Here is a 19,800-nt window from a genome sequence, read left to right as displayed (position 1 = left end):
ATAATGTTCGTGGGCCCGTGTGTCGGGCGGGGGTGCGAGGCTGCGAGGCCCTAGAGACGAGGAGCAGGCGTAGGCTCAACGAGCTTTGGCGCATTGTCGAGGTACATGACCATCTCGTACTCCTTGTGCTTGAACCCACACTTCTCGTAGAATGCTGGAGACACAGTTAGCACGCACGGCTCATGTATAGACAGCGATCAAGCTCACGGATGTTGTCCTTGCTGCAGTCGAGAATGACCTTGTAGCAGCCGGCCTGACGGCCAAGCTCCTCGAGCGTCTTGATGATCAGAAGACCGAGCTTGCGGCCCTGCATCTTCTTGGAGACGGCAATGTCCTCGATGTGGGCGACAAGGCCACCAGAGCGGGTGAACTTGCGCTCAACGAAGACAGTACCGCAGGCAACGAGCTTTGGATAAGAGTCAGCCTCGTTCTAGACACGTAAACAAGCAAGAGCCCGCGCATTTCAGCCTACCCACCTGGTCAGTCTCCTTGTGAACGATGACAACGGTGTAGTATGTGTTGGGGCAAGACTGCATGTAGGTGAAGCGGTCTGCCACCGTGTTAGTTTTTGTCGACACAAGAGCAAGGCACTGGTGACTGACCAATGTAGGCCTCCTGGCCAATGTTGGGAGCGGCCGTCAGGACGGTGAGGAGCTCGAAATGACCACGAGCATGGTCGGAAACGGCGAGCGGGCGAAGCTACATGGTCAGCCGTTGGGCAACAACAACAGCGGGCGCCATTGGGGCTGCTGTTTGGCGACCTACCTCAAGGTCGGGACCAAGCGAGGCCTTGACCGATGCGGGGATGTCGCTGGCAGGGAAGAGAAGCTCGTTGGGGCTGATGGACATGATGTGCGCTGTGAGGAGTGGTGTGCAGTGTTGGCAGTCGGGAATGCAGAGGGAAGGGGGTGTGAGAGGGAGAGATTTAAGTATGGGGGATTGGGAACGGGGTGGTGGCTGGCTGGCTGGCTGGCTGGCTTGCTCGCCCAGACTGGCATGGGAAGGAAAGGGTCAACAAAGGGAAGTTATGTGGGTGTGGGTCAGTGGGCGTGCGACGCGCACCGCCGCAACTGGCTGGCGCGGCGACGCGGGCAGTGCCTCGGCGCCTCGGTAGTCTGCACTGCACCCGTCTCGTCTCGTGCCGCCGCCGCCCCCGCCGCCGCCCCCGCCCCGCTAGGTTTCAGACGGCAAGATTGTATGAGATTGTCACATTCCATACTGTGGGCACAGCCCGCCCACCCCGTCGCTACCGTCGTCGCCGTCACCGCCGCCGCCTGCCAGGCATCTGGCCCGCACGGTGCATTACATAGATCGCACCAAGCTACCAAATCAATCTGTGCACCGCGGTACTCAAGATCTCGCGTCGCCCGCCCAGCCCCATGACCACTTGCCATCTCTCGCCTTTCTCTCTCTCCCTGCTACTGCTCCTGCTGCACGTTTGCCCAGCGTCGATCAATCGCACTCAAATCATGTCGAAGACCTTTGCGACCCCTTTCCCTTTCCCTGAGAACAATAACAATTAATGATGTGGACATTTGGGTAAATCGGATCCTAATTCACAAGTGTTATCAGCACGTGGTAGATAACAACAACCGATCCTTCCTTTCACTGATCAACGACGTCAAAGCAACTCGTCACTCCACCGCATGTGTGACTGCCTTGATCTTGACAGCCATCCACGCATCACCATTACTCAGCGCTCTGTCATCTCAGCGTCGCCATCACCACCATCGGATCTGTCGAGTTGTTGAATCGCCTTCATTCACCTGTGATCTATACCAACCACCGCTATGCCCCCAAACGCCCCAATTCCGGGCAAGTTTGAGGAGGACCCGCGTGTCCACTTTGACAAGACCTCGGGCAAGTGGCAGTACGAAGACGAGCAAACCGGCAGCGAGTACGAGTGGAACGGCCAGGCGTGGCTGCCGATTGTGAGACTGCGCGCAGTTGGATGCAGTTCGAGTCGCTGACACTCGTCTCCAGCTTGACCAGAGTCTAATTCAGGCCCAACAAGCAGCCTACTCTGTCCAAGGTGTCGACGAGAATGTATGTTGTAAGGCTCTGGCCTCGCTGACCCTTCGCAGACCCCTGCTGCCCCCGCCCTTGCGAGGGAGGAACGAATTCAAAAGCGAAAGCAAGGCCAAAAGACCGACAAGCGAGACGCCCGACCCGGCAAGTCAGCCCAAGGCTCCTCTGCACCAAAACGTACCGCAGTGTGGGTCACCAACCTGCCGCCAAATACGACCCCCGAGCTCCTCGCCAGTGTTTTCTCCAAAGCCGGCGTCCTGCTGGTTGGCGACGATGGGAAGCCAAGGGTCAAGCTTTACTACGATGACGAGGGCAAGTTCAAAGGGGAAGCGCTTGTTATGTACTTCAAGGAAGGCAGCGTGGACCTGGCCATCACCCTCTTGGACGATACCGAGTTGGAGCTAGGCGCAGGCTACGGAAACCTCCGCGTCCGTGTAGCCGAGTACGACAAATCCAAGAGCAACGAGTCGAAGCAAGAAGGAGGCGCAGCTCCCGAGAAGCGCAAGTTGACGGCCGAAGACAAGCATCGGATGTCGAAGCGCATGCGGTCTCTTGAGAAGTGAGTTCAGCAATGTGGCCTGGCAGAGCTTTGGGCTCACTGTTGTTAGCAAGCTGGCGTGGCACTCGGACTCTGCCTCTGAAGACGGAAACGATGACTCGGTTGGTGGAAGCAAGCAACCAACGTCGTCTCGATTCAGTCGTATTGTCGTGCTGAAGGGCATGTTCAAGCTTGAAGACTTGGATAAGGAGCCAGAGCTTCTTTTGGAATTGAAGGAGGATGTCCGAGACGAGGCGGAGTCATTGGGTGCTGTAACAAATGTGGTTCTCTACGACGTGAGTACGCCGACTGCGCTGCGCTGACTCTATCAGAAGGAAGCGGATGGAGTCATGACCATCAAGTTTAAGGACGGAACAGCCGCTCAAGCCTGTGTCCTCAAGATGGATGGCCGCTTCTTCGATGGCCGCAGGATATCAGCAGCCCTTTACAGCGGGAGGGAGCGGTATCGAAAGTCTGGCGGTGGCCAGGTTGGAGGCGAAGATGAGGAGGCCGATGAGCAACAGAGGCTGGACAACTTTGCAGACTGGCTAGCCGACGGGGAGGACGCATAGCGCAGTGTACTCGATGCATAGCTGCGTAGGATGCATAGCTGCGTAGATTACTTGTCAGAGGAGAGGATCTCCTCGACACGCTTGACCTTGCCGTCGTTGCCGCCGGCAACGATGGCCTTGTCAGTCCTGGTGCCAATGCGGATGTCGGTCTGCCGTCGAGTTAGTGAACGGTGTGAATGAGAGCACCCACCGCAATGCGAGGCGTTCCCATCCGGTGGACAGCCTTGTGGCACTCGCCAATGACCTTTGAGAGTCAGGATCCTTGCTCCAACGCGCGGGTATGACCTACCTCCATCACCTTGTCCCAGGGGCCTTCGACGTTGGTGCCGTAACCGCTGGCCATGTTCAGTCATGCGCAAACGTTCTGCTCTCACTGCAACTACGAGGTGTCAGGAGACGGCCATGCGATTGATCGAGAACTCACCTTGTATTCGAGCCCACTCTTCTCCAAGACGCGCTGGCACTCGGCAATCTGTGGTCCAACCGACGGGGTTGGAAGTCCCATGGGGATGAGGCAGACTGGAGAGGATCAGCGACGAGGACATTGGCAGGCACCGGTACTCACAGTCCGCCACGGCGTAGAACGTGCCGTCTGTGGCCGAGTCCTGAGGGGCTGAAGCTGTGCTGGACATGGTGCTGGTCGAGGAGTCGGATGTCAAGAGCGGCGATGGATGAGGATGTCTTATTGATTAGGCAACGGAGTTCCGCGCCGGCGGGGACGGGGCCCCAATGACCTCATTCGAACAATCTCCTCGTCTCCTCCACCTGTCCAATCCATCAACAACTGCGTTTCCAGCAAACGCAAGCCAGGCTACTACTGGGATACAAGGGCAGTCAAGGCGATGGGATGACAAGGGGCAGGCTGGTTGATCATCCTAATCTCCACCTTTCGGACTGTGGAGCCAGACTTAGCCACACTAAAGCTCGCTGATCTGAGCTGCGCGCCACTGCCACACCACAGCTATCCCTGCCTAGCCAAAGTGGCAGACACCTTGTTCTCGATCATGGACTCGGACAACCAGATGTTTGTGGTTTCAAGCACGTCGAGCATGCATCTCGACGGTCGTTGTAACAGCTCGAGGTCCCCCCGCCACGCGCTAATTACCGAATTCTCCGGGCTTGGTGGCGAGATTTGCTTCCGTCGCGAGCAGTCCTGTTACAGTGAGTCCGCGATCCTCCGTGCGTGAGCCAATGCGTGCAGGCCTGATTGATTCCAGGCGGAGGCAGGCAGGAGCAACGAGCATACGTCCGACAAGTCAAGTCGAGCTGGTCATTCGCAGCTCACATACATCTCGTGTTCCATCTCACCTCTCACCCCCAACCAATCTCGACTCACGATGGCCGCCGAGGACTCCACTTCCCTCTTCTCCACCTTCACCTCGTTCTTCCTCCCCACGTATGTGTCCGCCCGCCCCGACCCGCTTGCCTTGCCCGACAGGCCGACTCAAATTGTTCCTCCGGACCGCTTAACTGACCAACCGCAGGGCCCACGCCGAGGAGCCAAGCCCCGAGGCTGCCGAGGAGGTTCCCGCTGAGGAGCCCGAGGCCGAGGCCGAGGAGGAGGCCGCCGAGGAGCCTGCCGAGGAGGAGGAGGACGAGGACGAGGACCCCGAGGACGTGAGTTGTCGATTGTTGTGATCCAGAGATGGGGTCGCGGGCATGGAGTTGGCAGTCGGGACCTCTGTCGTCTTGACGCGCTACTGCCCCCTACGCATTAGCAGAGGAGCTGACGAACAACAGCAAGCCCCTGCTGTCCGTGAGGACTGCGAGGCGAACGAGTGCAAGGACGCCGCCAAGCACTTCAAGCACTGCGCCGACAAGGTAGGCATGATGGGGATGGGGCGCTCGGCTGCTCAATGCTAACAACCCGAACAGATCGAGGCTGGCAAGGGCTGGCACGGCGAGGACTGCGTCGAGGAGGTGCGTCGCGAGCCGAGGATTTGGAGGCGAGGTCACCAGCTAACTCTTCACAGCTCTTCCACGTCATGCACTGCGTCGACGTGAGTAGACCGCTTGTTGTTTCGAGACCCGTACTGACATTCACAGGCCTGCGCAGCTCCCAAGCTCTTCAAGAAGCTGGCTTAAGTGTAGCATAGAATCCCCGTCGACGGGCGTAGCCACTTCACACCTCCGAAGCTGATAGAGTTGGGAGAACCAAAACCAAACCGGATGCAACAATCTCGAGTATACCGTGATCGTTTCGATGCAGCAGACGTAGAGGGCACCCGTGGCCGTTGAGCAGCTTGAGCATGGCAGTACGGAGAGTGCTTTCGACGCCGAGGAGTGTCGGCGAGGAGTGCAGATCGGGAGCCGGAGTGCGGCTCGCCCTCCGCCGAAGGCATCACGTGACATACTCAAAAGTCGCGAAGTCCAAGACCACCCAGGCCGGTTGCATTCATAGACACCTTGATAACTTCAAGCACAAGCATACTGGCATACAATGGCGACACAGGAGCTTATCCTGTCTGCCTCATCAGCGGCTGAGGGTTCGACATCTCGTTCCGGAGGGTCGACTTCGACACCGGCGATCCACCTCCATGACCTCGCGACGTCGTCGCACGTCCAGGCCTTCAAGACGTCGAGCAATGGGCCCAACTCTCTGGCCACGGTGCGGAGCCACGACGGGGTGGGAGGCAGCGTCTGGGCCGTGCAAGAGGGCAAGGCTATCGCTGGGGTGTGGGCTTGGCAGAAGGTGAGCGAGCGTGGCTATGGCACACCTAACAGCGCAGGATCAACAGCACATGAAGCTCCATCTGCCCGAGCGCCTGACGTGCTTCTCCATCTCGCCCAACGGCCTGTGGGCTGCTGGAGGCTCTCCAAGCGGACAGGTGTACCTCTGGGAGGTATGTACGGGCAGCCTGAAGCCGTGCTGACAGCTTCAGATTGCATCAGGCGCGCTGCAAGCGTCGTGGACAGCCCACTACCGCACCGTCAACAGCCTGACGTTCACGCCGGACAGCGCCCTCTTGATCTCATCCTCGTCTGACGCCTCGGTGCACGTCTTCGTGGTGGCCCATCTGCTCGACTCGGATACGCCTGGAACATACAGCCAGCCGTACGGCACGCTGGGCGACCACACCCTTGCGATCACGGCCGTTGCGGTCGGCAAGACGGCAAATGCCAATGGTGGGCGCTGCTGGACTGCAGCTGAAGATGGGACGGTCAAGGTGAGTGAGGCTTGTCGAGGCAGGATCTGACGTGCTCAGATGTGGTCGCTCGCCCCACCATTCGACCTGCTGGCGACGTTCTCGCTGCCTTCTGCCGCCAAGGCTTCCTCGCTGGCCGTTGATTCGGCCGAGCGCTTCGTCTACGCGGGCTCGAGCGAGGGCAATGTCTACCTCATTCCCCTTTTCAAGAGGAAAGGGGCTGTTGGAGGGGTCGAGGCGGTCGAAGGCGATGGCCTGGGAGCGCCTGCTATCAAGGCCGACCTGGCGTGCCTCACCGTCGAGTCGCCAGTGACTTGTCTCGCTCTGTCTCACGGCGAGAGCCAGCTGCTGGTTGGCACAAGAAGTGGTGACATTCACATCCATTCGCTGCCGTCACACCAGCAGCTGCGGACCATCACTGCACACTCCGGTCCCATTACCCACCTGTCGACGATGATCCGACCTGCCGATCTGTCAAACTCGGCAACGCGTAGCGACCCTTGGCCCATCATGGAGGTTCGGAATCTCGACCGCGCTCGCGCCAGCACGTCCACAAAGCACGCTCAGACTGTGGGCGTCTCTTTGCGGCCTACCGTCGGCTCGAGCCGCCTTGACAAGCTGCGCCGTGCTCCACAGCAGTCTCAGCTTGTGAGCAGGCAGCCTGCAGCAAGCAATGGTGAAGACAACTCGGCTGCCCTCTCCCAAGAGGTCCGGGAACTGAGAGCCGCACTGGACCGGGCGGTCAAGCTGAATGAGAAGATGTGGAATGGTGTTGTTGACCTCAAGCTCGCATAGACGTGTTCGCATAGATGGGTGGACTCAAGTGTACAGTAAAGACTATGCATTCAGGGGTCTATGGCTTCCCCGTCGAGGTCGTCCGCAGCGATGGGCTCTCCGTCCACCTCTTCACCGTCGATGTCTTCTCCGTCAATGCCACCGTCCTCCCCATCGATGTCTTCTCCGTCCAACATCTCTTCCCCGTCGACATCGTCCATGGCATCACCGTCCAGGTCAGATTGCGGCGCTGTATTCAGCTGCGAACTGACGTCTTCGACCTGAGCAGGCGCAGGAACGGATGTGATGCGCTTGAACGATGATTTGAAGCCAGCAGACTTGGGTTGATTTTCGCTTTCTTGCTCCGGCTCTGGTTCTGGCGCAGCTGAGGACGACAAAGACTCCAAAGTGATCTGTCCATGAAGCAGCTCTCGCAATGTCCTGTGGAAGTCGGCAGTGAACACCATCCTACGGGTGTCAGCGCTCGTTTTCCCATTGTGACGTACCATCCCTCCCAGATTGAGAGAACCGCGTCCACTTGTTGCTCGAATACGTTGGCTGCAACCGTTCCCACAAGGTCCAGAAGCCGTTGGTGGACAGTGGCAAAATGAGCAAAGGTGGTAGGAAGCCGACTTTCAAACACCTGCCGGTATCGCCAAACGTTTGGCATTGGGGAGGCCTGTGCTACGGTTAGACATGTACCAGAGTGGACACGAAGCAACCCACAGAGTTGTGAAGGATGTCGGAAACGAGGTGCAGTCGGGCAACCTTGCGAGGAATAGGCGTCTCCTCGATTTCCAGGCTCTGACAAACAATGTCGGCCACCTGAACCGGTCAGCAAATCTGAAATGAACCGCAAGCTTACCTCGTCGGCCGCCTCTGCTCGTTTCATTGCGAACTCCATTGTACGTGCAATCTCTACACGTTTCCCAGACATGGCACGCAGCAGGGCCTCGAATCGTTTACGACCCAGAGGGCCGAGTGATCTCTTTGCAGCCCTGACGCGCTCGCCTTCTTCCGCTGAGTCTGAGGAGTAGATCGAGGCATATCCCTACAATGTTAGCCTGGAGCAAAGGCAAAGACTTACCTCGTCGTCAAACTGAGCCACTGGAGGTTGAGGGAAAGTGTAGTTGGGGTCCAGAAGCGACTGGAAAACAAAGTGGCTTGCGGCCTGGTGGTGTGAGCATGAGCCTAGTGATTTTGGCATACGAACCTCTTGGTCAAACATGAACACAAACCGTGGGTTGTTTCTTTCACGTTCCAGCAGCATGTCCTTGAAGTCTGAGCCGTGTGTTTTGATACGCTCGACAACAGCCTTGATGAAGTCCAGATCTTTAGGATCAACCTGGTCCAGCCAGAAGGACTGGTGTTCGTTTGAATCAGGTCGCGGCGATTCACTACGGCGTCTCTTGCTTCCAACCGACTCTGGGGCATTTCCTGGCCGACTGAAAGGCTCTGATGATCTGTAGGATTCATCTGGGGCAGGTTAGTTGCGGTACAAGGGCATGGTGCTCACCATATAGCGCCTTGCGGGGTATTGGTACTGGCTTGCTCCAGCTAACGCGCAGAACGCTTCCGTTCCACTCATAGCCATCAAACTCGCGAACCGCTCGCTCCGCATCACTACGGCCCATGTAGCACACAAAGCCTGTCAGACCTGGCTTTACTCGGCGGGTTGCGGGATGGCCGCGGAGGTCCTCGCCGCGGGCTGGTCAGATTAGCACCAGTCCATAACGGAGGAACGCACGCCACATGATCTTAACGGTTCCAACTGGACCTATCGCTGCGAACAGGCGTCCCAGGGAGTCCTCAGATAAGGTAGTTGGCAGATTGACCTGGTCGTGTCAGTGAGAGCCCGCTACCGACTGTGCTCACGATGAACAGATTGGTACTGCTCTACCTGGTCAGTAAAATATCACAGCTCGGTGGCTTACATCCGAATCGCTGAGGCCGCCGTACGCTGTCCCTCCATGGGCTTCAACAAGGTCAATCTCCCTCTCAGGCCGAGATTTATTCTGCACTCACCAGCCAATGCGGAGACCGACGAGCCATCGCCTGCAGACAGAGTTAGCGAGTCGTAAAGTGATGTCCCGGACACCAACGGTTGCCGCTCTTGCCGAGTGTCGCATCACGAGCCTCTTGGTTGCTTGAGAGGAAAGGTATGTCAGTCACCAGTAATCGGACGTCTGTCAAACGCAACGCACCGTTTTATCTCGTCCAAGAACGAGTCCATCGCTCTCTTTCCACGGGGTTTAGGGGGGGCTGAAGGAGTGGGGGCTTCTTCTGAGAATGCGGACTTGCAAATCAGCCTGATTGTCTCGAGCAGCAGCAATCACTACTCACTGGCCGAAACTTGGATGCCGTTTCATGGTGCAGAGGTGGGCCTGAGGATGGTGCTGGACTGTTGGCTTTCCGTCTCCGTACATGTTCCTCACCTTCCCCGGCTCGGACAAACGATCGGCCATGAGCTCTGTGTCGGCCCCCAAATGAAGGTCCCTCGTTGGCCTTGCCCTCGAACACTTGTGAGAACTCCTCGAGCGCACGTTTCGTCGCCCTGGTCCGAGAGTCAGCGTCGAACGGCGAGGGTTCAGCGTTCGATCGAGCTCACTCTTCTTCCTCACGGCGCTTCTTCTCCTCCGCTTCGCGTTCCAAATCTTTCTTGGTCTTCTTGGTTACACCATACGAGAAGGTTTTAGACTTGAGCGTGTCCAGCTTCGGCCCCTGCAGCATGTCAGACAGCTCAAGCCGGGCTCACCTCACCTTTGAGATGGAGAGATCACTTTCGTCATCTGAAGAGTCATCCCGAAATTGAGACAAGTCGAGCCTTTTCGACATGCTGAGGAACGCGAGACGTTGATGGTCTGAGCGCAGGGTATCTTTGGTCTTTACCCAAGTCGGCGTGGAAGCAAGCAAATGGGAGTGACAGTAACAGCAGAGCCTGTATGGTCCATCATCACTCTGCCCATCTCCATCACCATGATGACATTGTTGTCGGCAACGGTGGAGGCACGTGATCTGCACGTGGCGATCTCGAAGCTGAAGCTGGTTAACTCATGTCTCCCTTCCAGACTCTAATGAACTATTGTCACATCTCTCCAAACTCATCCTCGTTTGCGCATACTAGACAGCTCCGGCACCACCTCTGTTGCGCCGAGCAGCATCTGGATCGACTTCTTCAACACCTAAAACCCAACGATTTGACCGATCATCGGCCTGCTGCGTCCCCTGCTTCCTTCAACCTAAATCCACCCCGGTGCGATGGAGCAGCAACTCGAGACGTCTGGCTCGGCTCTCGCCACTGGCAGTATCGCTGCCAGGTTCGTGTCGCAGAATGCTCTCGACGAAGCGAGCGCTAGGAAGGAGCAAGAATGGAAGGACGCATACGCAAGGTGTGTCCCCGGCACTGCTCGGGTAGCGAATGCTAACCCACGCCAGGATAGGGCAGGAGCCACCACCCCAGATGCTCGAGCAGCCGGATGACGGGAGAACGCTGTATGAAGTGGGTATGGATATGGGGCAGGAGCGCTGACATGAACCAGAGGCTCGAGGAGCAGCGCGTGAGTCGACCGCGATTCAACACATTTGTGACTGACTGACGGCCCGCAGATTCTGAAGCAGGAGGAATGGGACAACAAGATGAAGCTGTCGAACCAATACCGTGGTCTGCAAACGGACGAGCTCGACTTTCTGGCAGAGAAGGTCAAGGAGACGCGGGCCCACGAGCGCAAGGTGGAGCAAGAAGACGACGCAGAGGTCATGGGATACAAAGAGTGCGTAGAACGGATTGGCGTTAATGGGCCAGCTGACGCAGACTCAGAGCGCTGGCAAAGCGACAGGCGACTGCATTGGCTGCTGCCGAGCCACAGCTCGCGGCTAGCAAGGCACCAGCGCCCCCAGCCAAGCGCATCCCCCCAAAGGCTGCCAAGAAGGACATCAAGTCGTTGATGAAGGGCGTCGTCGTCAAGAAGAAGCCCAAGGCAGCTGCTAGCGCTAGCCCCAAGCCGACAGCTGAGGGCTCATCGAAGAGGTCTCACGAAGGGGGTGACGAACCCAGTGACAAGAAGCACAAGCCATAACAAGTCTCAAGTGCGCACATATGTCATGCGACTGGGGCAATTTAGAGTCATTCATTTCCGACCGCATTCTCTCAGATTTTATGTTGTATCGATTGTGTCTTGACAAGACACATCTAGTTCTCGGGAACCGGGTCGGGCTCGATGGACCAGATCTGGAGCATTGTCAGCTTGAACCATACGGGCAGACTTACCGAGTCGGCGTAGTCCTGGACCGAGCGGTCAGAGGTGAACGAGCCCATAGCGAACGCAGTTCTGATCGACTTCTTGGTCCACTCCTCCTGGTCGGCCCAGAGCTCGTCGACAAGGTTCTCGGCGGCAAGGTACGATCCGAAGTCGTTGGAGACCTAAGCGGGTTAGTACGAGAACACAAGCGGTCGGGAATAGAGCTCACGAGGTAGTAGTCATGGTCGTAGATCTTAAGGTTAGCTCCAGCTCTCCGCATCAGCCACTCACAGTCTTGAGAAGGGGCTCGTAGACGTGTCCATCACCAAACGTGTTGGCCTCGATGGCCTTGAAGACAGCAGCCAGCTCAGGGGAGCGCTCCTCGAGAGGGGTCGGGTTGTACGAGTTGGAGTAGCGGACGGCTGTAGTGTGGTCAGCGCTGCGCCGTCTTTCAACTCGCTGCACGTACCCTCAACGTCGGCGGCAAGGTGGCCGAGCAGGAAAGCGTTGTCCTCTCCGACGTCCTCGGCGATTTCTGAAAACGTCAGCCGTCACCCTACGAGGGGCAAGAAATCCACTTACCAACGTTCGCGCCATCAACAGTGCCCAAGAGGAGAGCACCGTTAAGACCCAGCTTCATGTTGCTCTGAAAGTGGTGTTAGTCTGGCTGCCCACGTTGCGTGGCTAGGTCAACCCACAGTTCCAGACGCCTCAGTACCGGCGGTAGAGATCTGAACACTGACGTCCGCGGCGGGGATGAGGACTTCGGCGACCGAAACGCTGTAGTCGGGGATGAAGACGACGCGGAGAAGGTCTCCAACATCGGGGTCGTGGTTCTTACATCAGCAAGGAACTTTGAACCTGGTACCCACGACAAGCTTCGCCACGTTGACGACAAGGCGAATGACAAGCTTGGCAATGTAGTAGCCTTGATCGTCAGCAGCACTCGCGTGGGTGAGACATACCAGGGGCGGCCTTGCCGGCGAAGATGGCCGTGTGCTTGGCAATCTTCTTGCGCTCCGCCGGCGTGGCCTTCTTGATGCGAAGGTAGCGGTGAATGACACCGAAGATGTTGAGTGTCTGGCGCTTGTACTATTACGAGGTCAGCATGCAACATTGGATCGGATCCGCGGCGTACCTCGTGCAGACGCTTGATCTGGCAGGTGAAGATGCTGTCCACATCGACACTGAGACCAAGCTCGCTGTGGAGGACTTCGGCAAGCTAAGGCATTGTCAGTGTGGCTACTATCATGAAACGTACTCGAGCCTTGTTCTCGATCTTGATCTCGCGGAAAGCGCGACGGAACTCGGCGTTGTCGGCCATGGGGAGCAGCTGCGAGATCTGCTTGAGGTTGACAAGCCAGTGCTCCGAGCCGAGGGTGTCGGTAATCAGCTGAGCAAGACGGGGGTTGCACTGCAGGAGCCAGCTGGCAGTGGTGTGAGTAGGGTACTTCCACCAGGGTAGCGTGCTTACCGGCGAGGAGTGACACCGTTGGTGACCTGGGGCATGGGTCAGATTACATGCCTTAGCGGAAGTCGTTCGAACTCACGTTGGTGAAGCCATCACGTCCCTAGCTCGTCAGCATAGCCACTCGACAGTTATTTACCTTGAACTCGACGAAGTCACGGAAGATGGTCGACTGCAGGAGCTGGCTGTGGAGCCTGGCGGGTTAGTATGATAACACTTGACGTGAGCTTACGCGGCAACACCGTTGACCTGTGGTCGTTAGCGTTTCTAAAGATGGTATGAGACCCACCTTGAAGGATCCGACAATGGCCAGGTGGCTGCGCCAGTCAGCATCGAATACGAGGGTGTGAAGCTTCAACTTACGCCATGCGAACAAACTTGGGAGAGCCCTCTAGTAATGTCAGCCTGGGGCACGAGAGGAGGACGTACCCTCGATGATGCTCATGCGGCGAATACGGTCCATGTCACCAGGGAAGCGCTTGGCAACCTCGTTAAGGAAGTTCCTAATGTGTGTGAGATGACGACTTGGCGGGCCATGACAGACTCACATGTTGATCGTGTAGATGATCTGCAGGTGCCTGGGGAGGAGGTTCTCGAAGAGGGGAAGGGGCCACTTCTCGAGCGCCTGGCGGTTAGCGACGAAGGACTGGTGCCACGAACCTCGGGGAGAACAGTGTGGTTGGTGTACGCGAACACCTTGGTGGTAATTCCCCAAGCAACGTCGTACGGCACCTCCTCCTCGTCGATGAGGATGCGCATGAGCTCGACAATCGAGATGGTAGGGTGGGTGTCGTTCACTGGTTTGGTGAGCAAGAGACAAACAACCCACAGGGGTCACACATACTCTGAATGACAACATAGTCGGGAAGCTGGTCCCAAGGAAGGTTGAGCTTCTGGTATCGGCGGAGAATGTCCTGGAGGGACGCCGAGCACCAGAGGTACTGCTGCTTAAGACGGAGCTCCTTGCCGGCGTACATGTTGTCGTTGGGGTAGAGAACTCGAGTCTGGCGTCAGCAGGGAGGATCTGGCAGTAGGCTCACAATGTTCTCGGCGTCACTGCTGCTGGCGACCGAGGCCTCGTAGTTACCCGCTGATCCGTTAGCCCAGGTCGGCCGGCGTCCACATACCGTTGAACGAGTTGAGGTCGAAGCCCTGGATGGGACGGGCAGCCCAGAGGCGAAGGTTGGCAGTGTTCCTAGAGGATGTGTTAGTTGACTTGAGCAAGAACAGCTCCAGGGACCTACTTGGTAGCGAAACCAGGAATGGGCACTGGGCAGGTCAGCACGCGTTCAAGCGGATACGGGGGTTGGCAGTCCACTGACCATCGTAAGCAACCTGGGGGCGTCAGTGGCATTCAGCATGGTACACCCACAGCAAGACACTCGTTGCCGCCAGACCAAATAGCGCGAGACGTGTTGGGGATGGCCTCAACACGGCCGTAGAAGCGAATAGGGTAAGAGACGTCGAGGCGAGGGATCTCCCAGGGCTGGCACTGTCAGCACTGGCTCGACTGGTTCTCAACCTACGTTCTCGCGGTCGAGCCACGGGTCGGGAGCCTCGAGCTGCTCGCCAGTGCTCGAAATGAGCTGCTTAAAGATACCGTACGAGTACCTGGTATTGTTAGCAGCATTACAGGAGATTGTGATACTTGCCTGAGACCGTAGCCCCAGCCAGGAAGGTTGAGAGTGGCCATGGAGTCGATCTGGGTCCATTAGCAGGCGCAACATGGGCATGACGCACGTAGCAAGCAGCCAGACGGCCGAGACCACCGTTGCCGAGAGCAGCATCGCGCTCCTCGTTGAGGAGATCCTCAAAGTTCTGCTGTCAGCGACGAACCACAGCCGTACGCACAAAGCCGAGCTTCTGGGAGGCAGTCTCGTACGTGTTCCTCATGTCGAGGTTGAGCACGGCGTTGTCCAGGGTGCGGCCCATGAGCCACTCGATGGAGAGGTAGTAGACGCGCTTGGGGGCATTCTTGGTGTGATACCTGCTACGTCAGTATGGCGAGGTGACTATGACTGACGAGGTGGTCTCATTCCAGCGCCTGGGGTTGTTAGCAGCGAGTTAACCATGGCACTTACTTGAGGAGCTGGTCCCTCACGGACAGAGCAGTGGCCTGGTAGGCACCGAGCTGGGCGTCAGTACGCGTCTACCCCGTGACCCACCTCGTCGAGGTTTCCAGCCTGGCGGGCGAGCGTGGTCGTGACATGGCGGACGACCGTGTTGGCGACGCCCTGGACGTCGTCCTTGTCGACCTGCTCGGCCTCGATGGCCGTCTTCCAGGTCTGGGCGTCGCCAACGGTCCACTCGTCATCGGCCTGGGCTCCGGGCTGGGTGGGGAAGTAGGAGCCTGTGTGGGGCACGACTGTCAGCCTCGGCTTGGCTGTCCTAGAGACGCGACTACTGACCGGTCAGAGAGCGCTGGTGCTTGGGGCGGCTGTCGCGGCGGGGCGTCGTGCCGGGAACGCCGATCTGGTTGACGTCGACGTTGTGGTTTGGGCCGATGCCGGCCGAGACGGACGAGCGGCGCGACAGAGTCGGCTGGTGAAGCGACGGGGTCCTCGAGCCCGCGGGCGAGGTCGCTGGGAGATTATCAGCGACAACGAACGTGGCCGGGCAGACAGCAGCATGACGCGGGGGTGGTTGGGCGCGCGCTGAGCTGGCTGCCGGGGAAGGTGACGATCTACTCACAGGTGGGGAGCTTGCTCACGTTCTCCTGGGTGAGGGCAGACATGATGCTGGCAGCACTCTAGAGATTGTGGTGGATGGAGGATGAGGAAAGAGGAAGCCTGGGAGTGGACTTGTGTGAGTGTGGGCGGATGACCCCGGGAGTGGATGGGGTGGGTGGTCGGGTCGATCCAGATCGTTCGTCATTGCGGCAGCGGCCAGCGAAGCGACTGGCTGGGCGGCCGGGCGGCGGCGGCGCGCGGCGTCGTGCGGCTTGGGGCGGCTAAGGGTAAAAGGGCAGGAGCGGCACTGGCTGCACGGCTCTCCTCTTCCATCTCCCATCTCACTCTGTCGCCCTCGGCAGCGGCCAACACGACCACGGAGGGCACGGCCCGACAGCGACATGAGACAAGGCTGCATGACACGGCGCGCGCCGACAGAGGGCTGGCTCGGGGGCGGAAGCCGGCAGGGTTACTTCAAGCCATTGTCGCTCGTCGTCTAAGGGCCGGCATACGACATTGACGCGCTCATTCAAACCACGTTCGGTCCCCAACCAGTATCAGCAGCGACGCGGGGGCCCACAATTCTATCCAAGCCCTGAGTCATTCCCACGCCGTCAGTGAGCCCCATTGCCCTGGCGCTCTCGCGCGCCGCTTCGCGTGGTGGCAGTGGGCGTGGTGGTAGTGGGCGCCACCTGAATGGCACCTCTGCGTCCATCTCCAACCACAAGTGCATCATGTCCTGCACTACCTGGGCAGTCCACGTCGACCACGCAAGCCCCAGCCATTCGCTCATCACAGCTTCAGGGCGGTTTTCGGCCTGTTGCTGCCCGACTGCTCGACGGGCGTACTGGCTAGGACCAACGCCACACCACGTGTGTTGCCCTCGGAGCTCGGATCCTCGGCGCCTCGGCCTTGCTTGAGGCAAATCGCGATCAGCGTCAGTGCAATCTCAACTGACGTCAGGGATGGGTGGTGGATCCAAGCACAGCACAGACAATCAAATGTAACATCTAAGAGCGTGATTCATAACTGTGCAACAACATCAATAGCCCTGGACCATTCTCGAGCATTTAAACGCGGACTATGTCTGCACCAACAGCCGTGTGGGTGTGGCCGTTCTGCTGTCCCTCGACACAGACTTCAACAGACTGAACCCATTTATCCTTCAAAGCGTCGTCCACGGTCCATCGCGTCTTTGGATCGGGATCCAGCATGTGCTTGATAACGTGACGACACTCGCGGGGTATCAGGTTGTTGAGAGGCGAGGGACACGCTGGCGCTCCTTCAGGGCGAGCGCCCGAGGGGTAGTACTGCGAGAGATATGTGGCGAACGTGGGATCGGAAGGCTTGGCGACGCGCCAAGGGAGCTCCTGGAACTGCATGCAGTAGAAGACGATGGCCGCAGCCCAGACGTCGACAAGGCGGGCGTCATATTCTGCGGGGGTTAGCAGAGTCACTAGACAACAACTTGCCTTTCTGCTCGAACAGTTCTGGAGCAATGTAGGGCTCGGAGCCGCACAAGCCCTTGCTGAGATGGGTCTTCTTCTCCCAGCACATCCGGAAGACGTCAGAAACGCCAAAGTCGGTAATCTTGACGTGACCACGGCCGTCGAGGAGGAGGTTCTCAGGCTTGATGTCACGGTGCGCGACGCCCATGGAGTGGAGGTACTGGATGCCGTGGAGAATCTGCTTGAAGGTGCACTCGACCTCGCCGGACGACATGCCGCCCTTCTTGATCGCAGCGTACAGGTCGCCGCCCGGGCAGTACTCCATAACCTCACACCAATGCTGCTGTTCGTCTTGGACCAAATCGACAGTCTCGACAACGTTGATGTGATGAAGGGTCGACGAGATGCAGAACTCGGAAGTGAGCTTCTTGACGTAGTCCTTCTCGGTTTCGTTCTTGCGACGCTTGCGGAACTCTTTGACAGCGTAGAGCTTTTCTTCTCGGCGGTCCCACTTGTGCGCAAGACGAACGACGGCTGTGGCACCCTTGCCGATGGCCGCACGATCACAGACACCGTACTTTTTCAACAACGAAGCGGTGCTGTTGTTGTCGCCACCGTAGTCGCTGCCCTTGGTGGACCCGCGATCCGAGCCGCGCGTCGAGCCCTTGTCGGATGGGCGGCGAGTGAGCTTGCTGTCGCTTGTCTTGCCGCCACCGATGAGATCCTTGAGGGTGAACTTGCTACCGCCAGACTCTTCCTTGACAGTGGTAGAGCTGTCCTTGGAGCCCGAGATTGAACGTTCAGAGAGACGACGGGCGAGGCCACTGGGTCGGCTGTCTTCCTCCTTGTTCTTCTTGACGCTAGGGGCCCGGGATGGAGGGCGCGAGACGTCAGAGTCGGAGCCGGCAGCCGGAGTGGTGGGCGGGGAGTCGTCCTTGCGGGGGACAGCCAAGGCGACCTTTTCTGTCTTGTCGTGGTGGAACATTTTGGCGAGGAAGCCCTTCTTCTCGCCCGACTTGCTGCTGGTCGAAAGGGAGCGCTGGGTACGGGTAGGGGGCACCGGCTCGTCTTTGGGACCGTTGGCCGACGCGTTTCTCGACATGGGCGCCGAGGAAGGAGGAGGGATGGTCATGCCGGGGGCAGTTTCTGCTCCTGCGGGGTTGGTGGTGGAGGGAAGAGGGCGGACTGGGATGGGTCAGACGCGGTGCCGCGTGTAGTGCCGCCATAACTCACATTTTGGTACAGGGAAGGCCGAGTCGGGGAGCATATCTGGGGTGCCAATCGAGCTGGGCTGGGGGGCGACCGAGTCGGGGGTCGATCGGTGGGTATCAATCAAGGGAGCGGCGAGTTCGTTGAGCGAGAGCAAGCCGGAGGCCGGCTTGGCCTTGGACGGCAAGGGGGACGCTGGCACGATGCTATCTGGAGACGGCGGGACGACATTGACGTGGTGACTGTCGGCAATGGCGCGCTGCGCCTGGAGGGCGGCAGCGGTGCTGGCAGTGAGATGCACACCGTTGGGGACGATCGGATCTGCAGGGGTCTGCGGTGTCAGCGGGGGAGACTTGGCCCACTCAGCGCACTCACTTTGACTGTTTCTGCCGCGTGGGCGTCGTCGTCGCCAGCTTCTGGCATGAGATCGACAGCCGGCATACCGGGAGATGCTGATAAGCGTGGGGTTGGAAGAGTGTTGAGGGGGGCGGTGAGGACAGCGCAAGTCTAAATAGCGGCGAGTGTTTCCACTAGAACGCCATCGGACAAGTCGATTCCAGCAGACTAAGCGGGCGGCAAGGTGAATGCGTCGCGGAGGCACGGGTGTATTGTGGGGAGACAAGGGGAAGGCTTGTCAGCATGAGGGGGTCGCACGCTTCATCGCCACTCACGAGGTGATACAAGCTCGCGCGGGGATGTGCGGTGCTACACTATGCGTCGAGGAAGGCAGGCTTGATGACTGATGCGTCGGTCGGTCGTACAGAGCCTTGGTGGTCGGCGCACACTACGGTTGAGTAAAGGCCACACAGCCGCGTTCGGTCAGAGTGATCCTAGAGGGTTTGGGTTGAGACAAGTGAATGGCTAGGGTGTGATGGCGATTTCCTTTTGATGTGAGGGTGGTTGTGGTGGGTGTGATGTGTGTGGGTAGTTGGGTCTGTCAGCAGAAGACGATGAGGAGGCGGGTGGTGGCTCTGAGCGTGGAGCCATCACACTGTTGCTGAGGTTGATGGGCTGGTCTGGCTGGGTGGGAGGGAGGGAACCTGCTTTGGTGGGCGGGTTTGTCAGTCAGTCAGCACGGTGGCTTTTTAACATGGGTGGATTTTTTAAAATATTCCGAAGGGAGCAATTTCATTTCAAAGGTAGCACGGCACCCGCCGGATCCGGCCAACCTTGGCTTCCCTTCCCTCCCCAAGACCTGTAGGCGTTACCAATTCTACACAGCAAAATACAAGCTAGAGCCAGGCCGGCCCACACGACGGCCAAGGGGCGCCCCTCTCCGCCTCTCCGGCATCTGAACTCCAACTTCTGACCAAACAATGACCGGCGGACAGAAGACTCTGGCTCCGCTTGCAGATGCGATGCAAGCGGAAGCGAAAGGACATTGGCAAGCAGCACCCAAGAAGCTCCTCCACCGCGCTGGCATCGTCTACACAAGGCCGAATCCAACAGCGCGATAATAATAGAATAATTCCCTCAAACTGTTTCTCTCAACTTGGTTGGCCAAGAGTGAGCCTCGATGGACGCGCTGACATGATGGCGCGCGCTGACCCTCCTAACGCGCTGACCATGCGACCATGCTGATCGACTGATCCGCGGAAGGAGACCCCCACGTGATTACCACGTGATCGTCCAGTCGCCACCCAAGGTGCACGCAAGGTGCAAGGTGCAAGTACGCCGGCCTACGACCTACAGTGCCACAGTGGACCACTA

At 58.5% G+C, this 19,800-nt stretch overlaps 10 protein-coding genes across 10 annotated transcripts; 4 read left to right on the top strand and 6 right to left on the bottom strand.

Moving 5' to 3' along the window:
- Window positions 1-50: 50 nt before the first annotated feature.
- Window positions 51-849, bottom strand: GNA1 (Glucosamine-phosphate N-acetyltransferase-like protein; the record flags this gene model as incomplete). Its single annotated transcript, XM_069356159.1, has 5 exons — window positions 51-154; window positions 208-406; window positions 477-550; window positions 603-699; window positions 766-849. 5 exons carry the CDS (start codon window positions 847-849, stop codon window positions 51-53), a joined length of 558 nt encoding a protein of 185 aa, XP_069206000.1.
- Window positions 850-1,790: 941 nt separating this feature from the next.
- On the top strand, window positions 1,791-3,138 carry Q8F55_007738 (uncharacterized protein; the record flags this gene model as incomplete). Its single annotated transcript, XM_069356158.1, has 5 exons — window positions 1,791-1,931; window positions 1,984-2,046; window positions 2,085-2,587; window positions 2,637-2,862; window positions 2,899-3,138. The coding sequence occupies 5 exons, from the start codon at window positions 1,791-1,793 to the stop codon at window positions 3,136-3,138; spliced, it is 1,173 nt and encodes a 390-aa protein (XP_069205999.1).
- A 47-nt stretch (window positions 3,139-3,185) lies between these two features.
- On the bottom strand, window positions 3,186-3,481 carry Q8F55_007737 (uncharacterized protein; the record flags this gene model as incomplete). The annotated part of the gene is made up of 3 exons (XM_069356157.1): window positions 3,186-3,287; window positions 3,329-3,382; window positions 3,428-3,481. The coding sequence occupies 3 exons, from the start codon at window positions 3,479-3,481 to the stop codon at window positions 3,186-3,188; spliced, it is 210 nt and encodes a 69-aa protein (XP_069205998.1).
- A 36-nt stretch (window positions 3,482-3,517) lies between these two features.
- Q8F55_007736 (uncharacterized protein) lies at window positions 3,518-3,770 on the bottom strand (the record flags this gene model as incomplete). The annotated part of the gene is made up of 2 exons (XM_069356156.1): window positions 3,518-3,657; window positions 3,704-3,770. The coding sequence occupies 2 exons, from the start codon at window positions 3,768-3,770 to the stop codon at window positions 3,518-3,520; spliced, it is 207 nt and encodes a 68-aa protein (XP_069205997.1).
- Window positions 3,771-4,475: 705 nt separating this feature from the next.
- Window positions 4,476-5,223, top strand: QCR6 (Cytochrome b-c1 complex subunit 6, mitochondrial; the record flags this gene model as incomplete). Its single annotated transcript, XM_069356155.1, has 6 exons — window positions 4,476-4,534; window positions 4,623-4,755; window positions 4,879-4,959; window positions 5,014-5,058; window positions 5,112-5,138; window positions 5,185-5,223. The coding sequence occupies 6 exons, from the start codon at window positions 4,476-4,478 to the stop codon at window positions 5,221-5,223; spliced, it is 384 nt and encodes a 127-aa protein (XP_069205996.1).
- A 355-nt stretch (window positions 5,224-5,578) lies between these two features.
- On the top strand, window positions 5,579-7,079 carry IPI3 (Pre-rRNA-processing protein ipi3; the record flags this gene model as incomplete). Its single annotated transcript, XM_069356154.1, has 4 exons — window positions 5,579-5,830; window positions 5,868-5,981; window positions 6,021-6,305; window positions 6,345-7,079. The coding sequence occupies 4 exons, from the start codon at window positions 5,579-5,581 to the stop codon at window positions 7,077-7,079; spliced, it is 1,386 nt and encodes a 461-aa protein (XP_069205995.1).
- A 50-nt stretch (window positions 7,080-7,129) lies between these two features.
- Window positions 7,130-9,893, bottom strand: Q8F55_007733 (uncharacterized protein; the record flags this gene model as incomplete). Its single annotated transcript, XM_069356153.1, has 17 exons — window positions 7,130-7,526; window positions 7,565-7,737; window positions 7,785-7,883; window positions 7,924-8,109; window positions 8,146-8,229; window positions 8,272-8,534; window positions 8,575-8,766; window positions 8,806-8,893; window positions 8,934-8,954; window positions 8,993-9,033; window positions 9,084-9,113; window positions 9,161-9,204; window positions 9,263-9,354; window positions 9,402-9,454; window positions 9,494-9,612; window positions 9,667-9,779; window positions 9,819-9,893. The coding sequence occupies 17 exons, from the start codon at window positions 9,891-9,893 to the stop codon at window positions 7,130-7,132; spliced, it is 2,070 nt and encodes a 689-aa protein (XP_069205994.1).
- Window positions 9,894-10,316: 423 nt separating this feature from the next.
- Window positions 10,317-11,134, top strand: Q8F55_007732 (uncharacterized protein; the record flags this gene model as incomplete). The annotated part of the gene is made up of 5 exons (XM_069356152.1): window positions 10,317-10,447; window positions 10,494-10,557; window positions 10,598-10,615; window positions 10,665-10,828; window positions 10,876-11,134. 5 exons carry the CDS (start codon window positions 10,317-10,319, stop codon window positions 11,132-11,134), a joined length of 636 nt encoding a protein of 211 aa, XP_069205993.1.
- A 113-nt stretch (window positions 11,135-11,247) lies between these two features.
- Window positions 11,248-15,498, bottom strand: GPH1 (Non-essential glycogen phosphorylase; the record flags this gene model as incomplete). Its single annotated transcript, XM_069356151.1, has 32 exons — window positions 11,248-11,286; window positions 11,326-11,478; window positions 11,526-11,549; window positions 11,588-11,718; window positions 11,766-11,831; window positions 11,879-11,942; window positions 11,995-12,132; window positions 12,169-12,224; window positions 12,262-12,388; window positions 12,435-12,518; window positions 12,558-12,723; window positions 12,771-12,796; window positions 12,847-12,867; window positions 12,904-12,958; window positions 13,128-13,155; window positions 13,194-13,267; window positions 13,313-13,389; window positions 13,425-13,561; window positions 13,609-13,768; window positions 13,805-13,854; window positions 13,892-13,959; window positions 14,009-14,033; window positions 14,087-14,099; window positions 14,137-14,250; window positions 14,291-14,375; window positions 14,417-14,466; window positions 14,505-14,582; window positions 14,616-14,754; window positions 14,846-14,895; window positions 14,930-15,114; window positions 15,173-15,346; window positions 15,456-15,498. The coding sequence occupies 32 exons, from the start codon at window positions 15,496-15,498 to the stop codon at window positions 11,248-11,250; spliced, it is 2,700 nt and encodes an 899-aa protein (XP_069205992.1).
- A 1,363-nt stretch (window positions 15,499-16,861) lies between these two features.
- On the bottom strand, window positions 16,862-18,531 carry Q8F55_007730 (uncharacterized protein; the record flags this gene model as incomplete). Its single annotated transcript, XM_069356150.1, has 3 exons — window positions 16,862-18,066; window positions 18,115-18,421; window positions 18,466-18,531. The coding sequence occupies 3 exons, from the start codon at window positions 18,529-18,531 to the stop codon at window positions 16,862-16,864; spliced, it is 1,578 nt and encodes a 525-aa protein (XP_069205991.1).
- Window positions 18,532-19,800: the final 1,269 nt, after the last annotated feature.

Source organism: Vanrija albida, assembly GCF_041260175.1.
Source record: "Vanrija albida strain AlHP1 chromosome Unknown contig_6, whole genome shotgun sequence".
Lineage (NCBI taxonomy): Eukaryota > Fungi > Basidiomycota > Tremellomycetes > Trichosporonales > Trichosporonaceae > Vanrija > Vanrija albida.
This window is presented reverse-complemented; position numbering and strand designations above follow the sequence as displayed.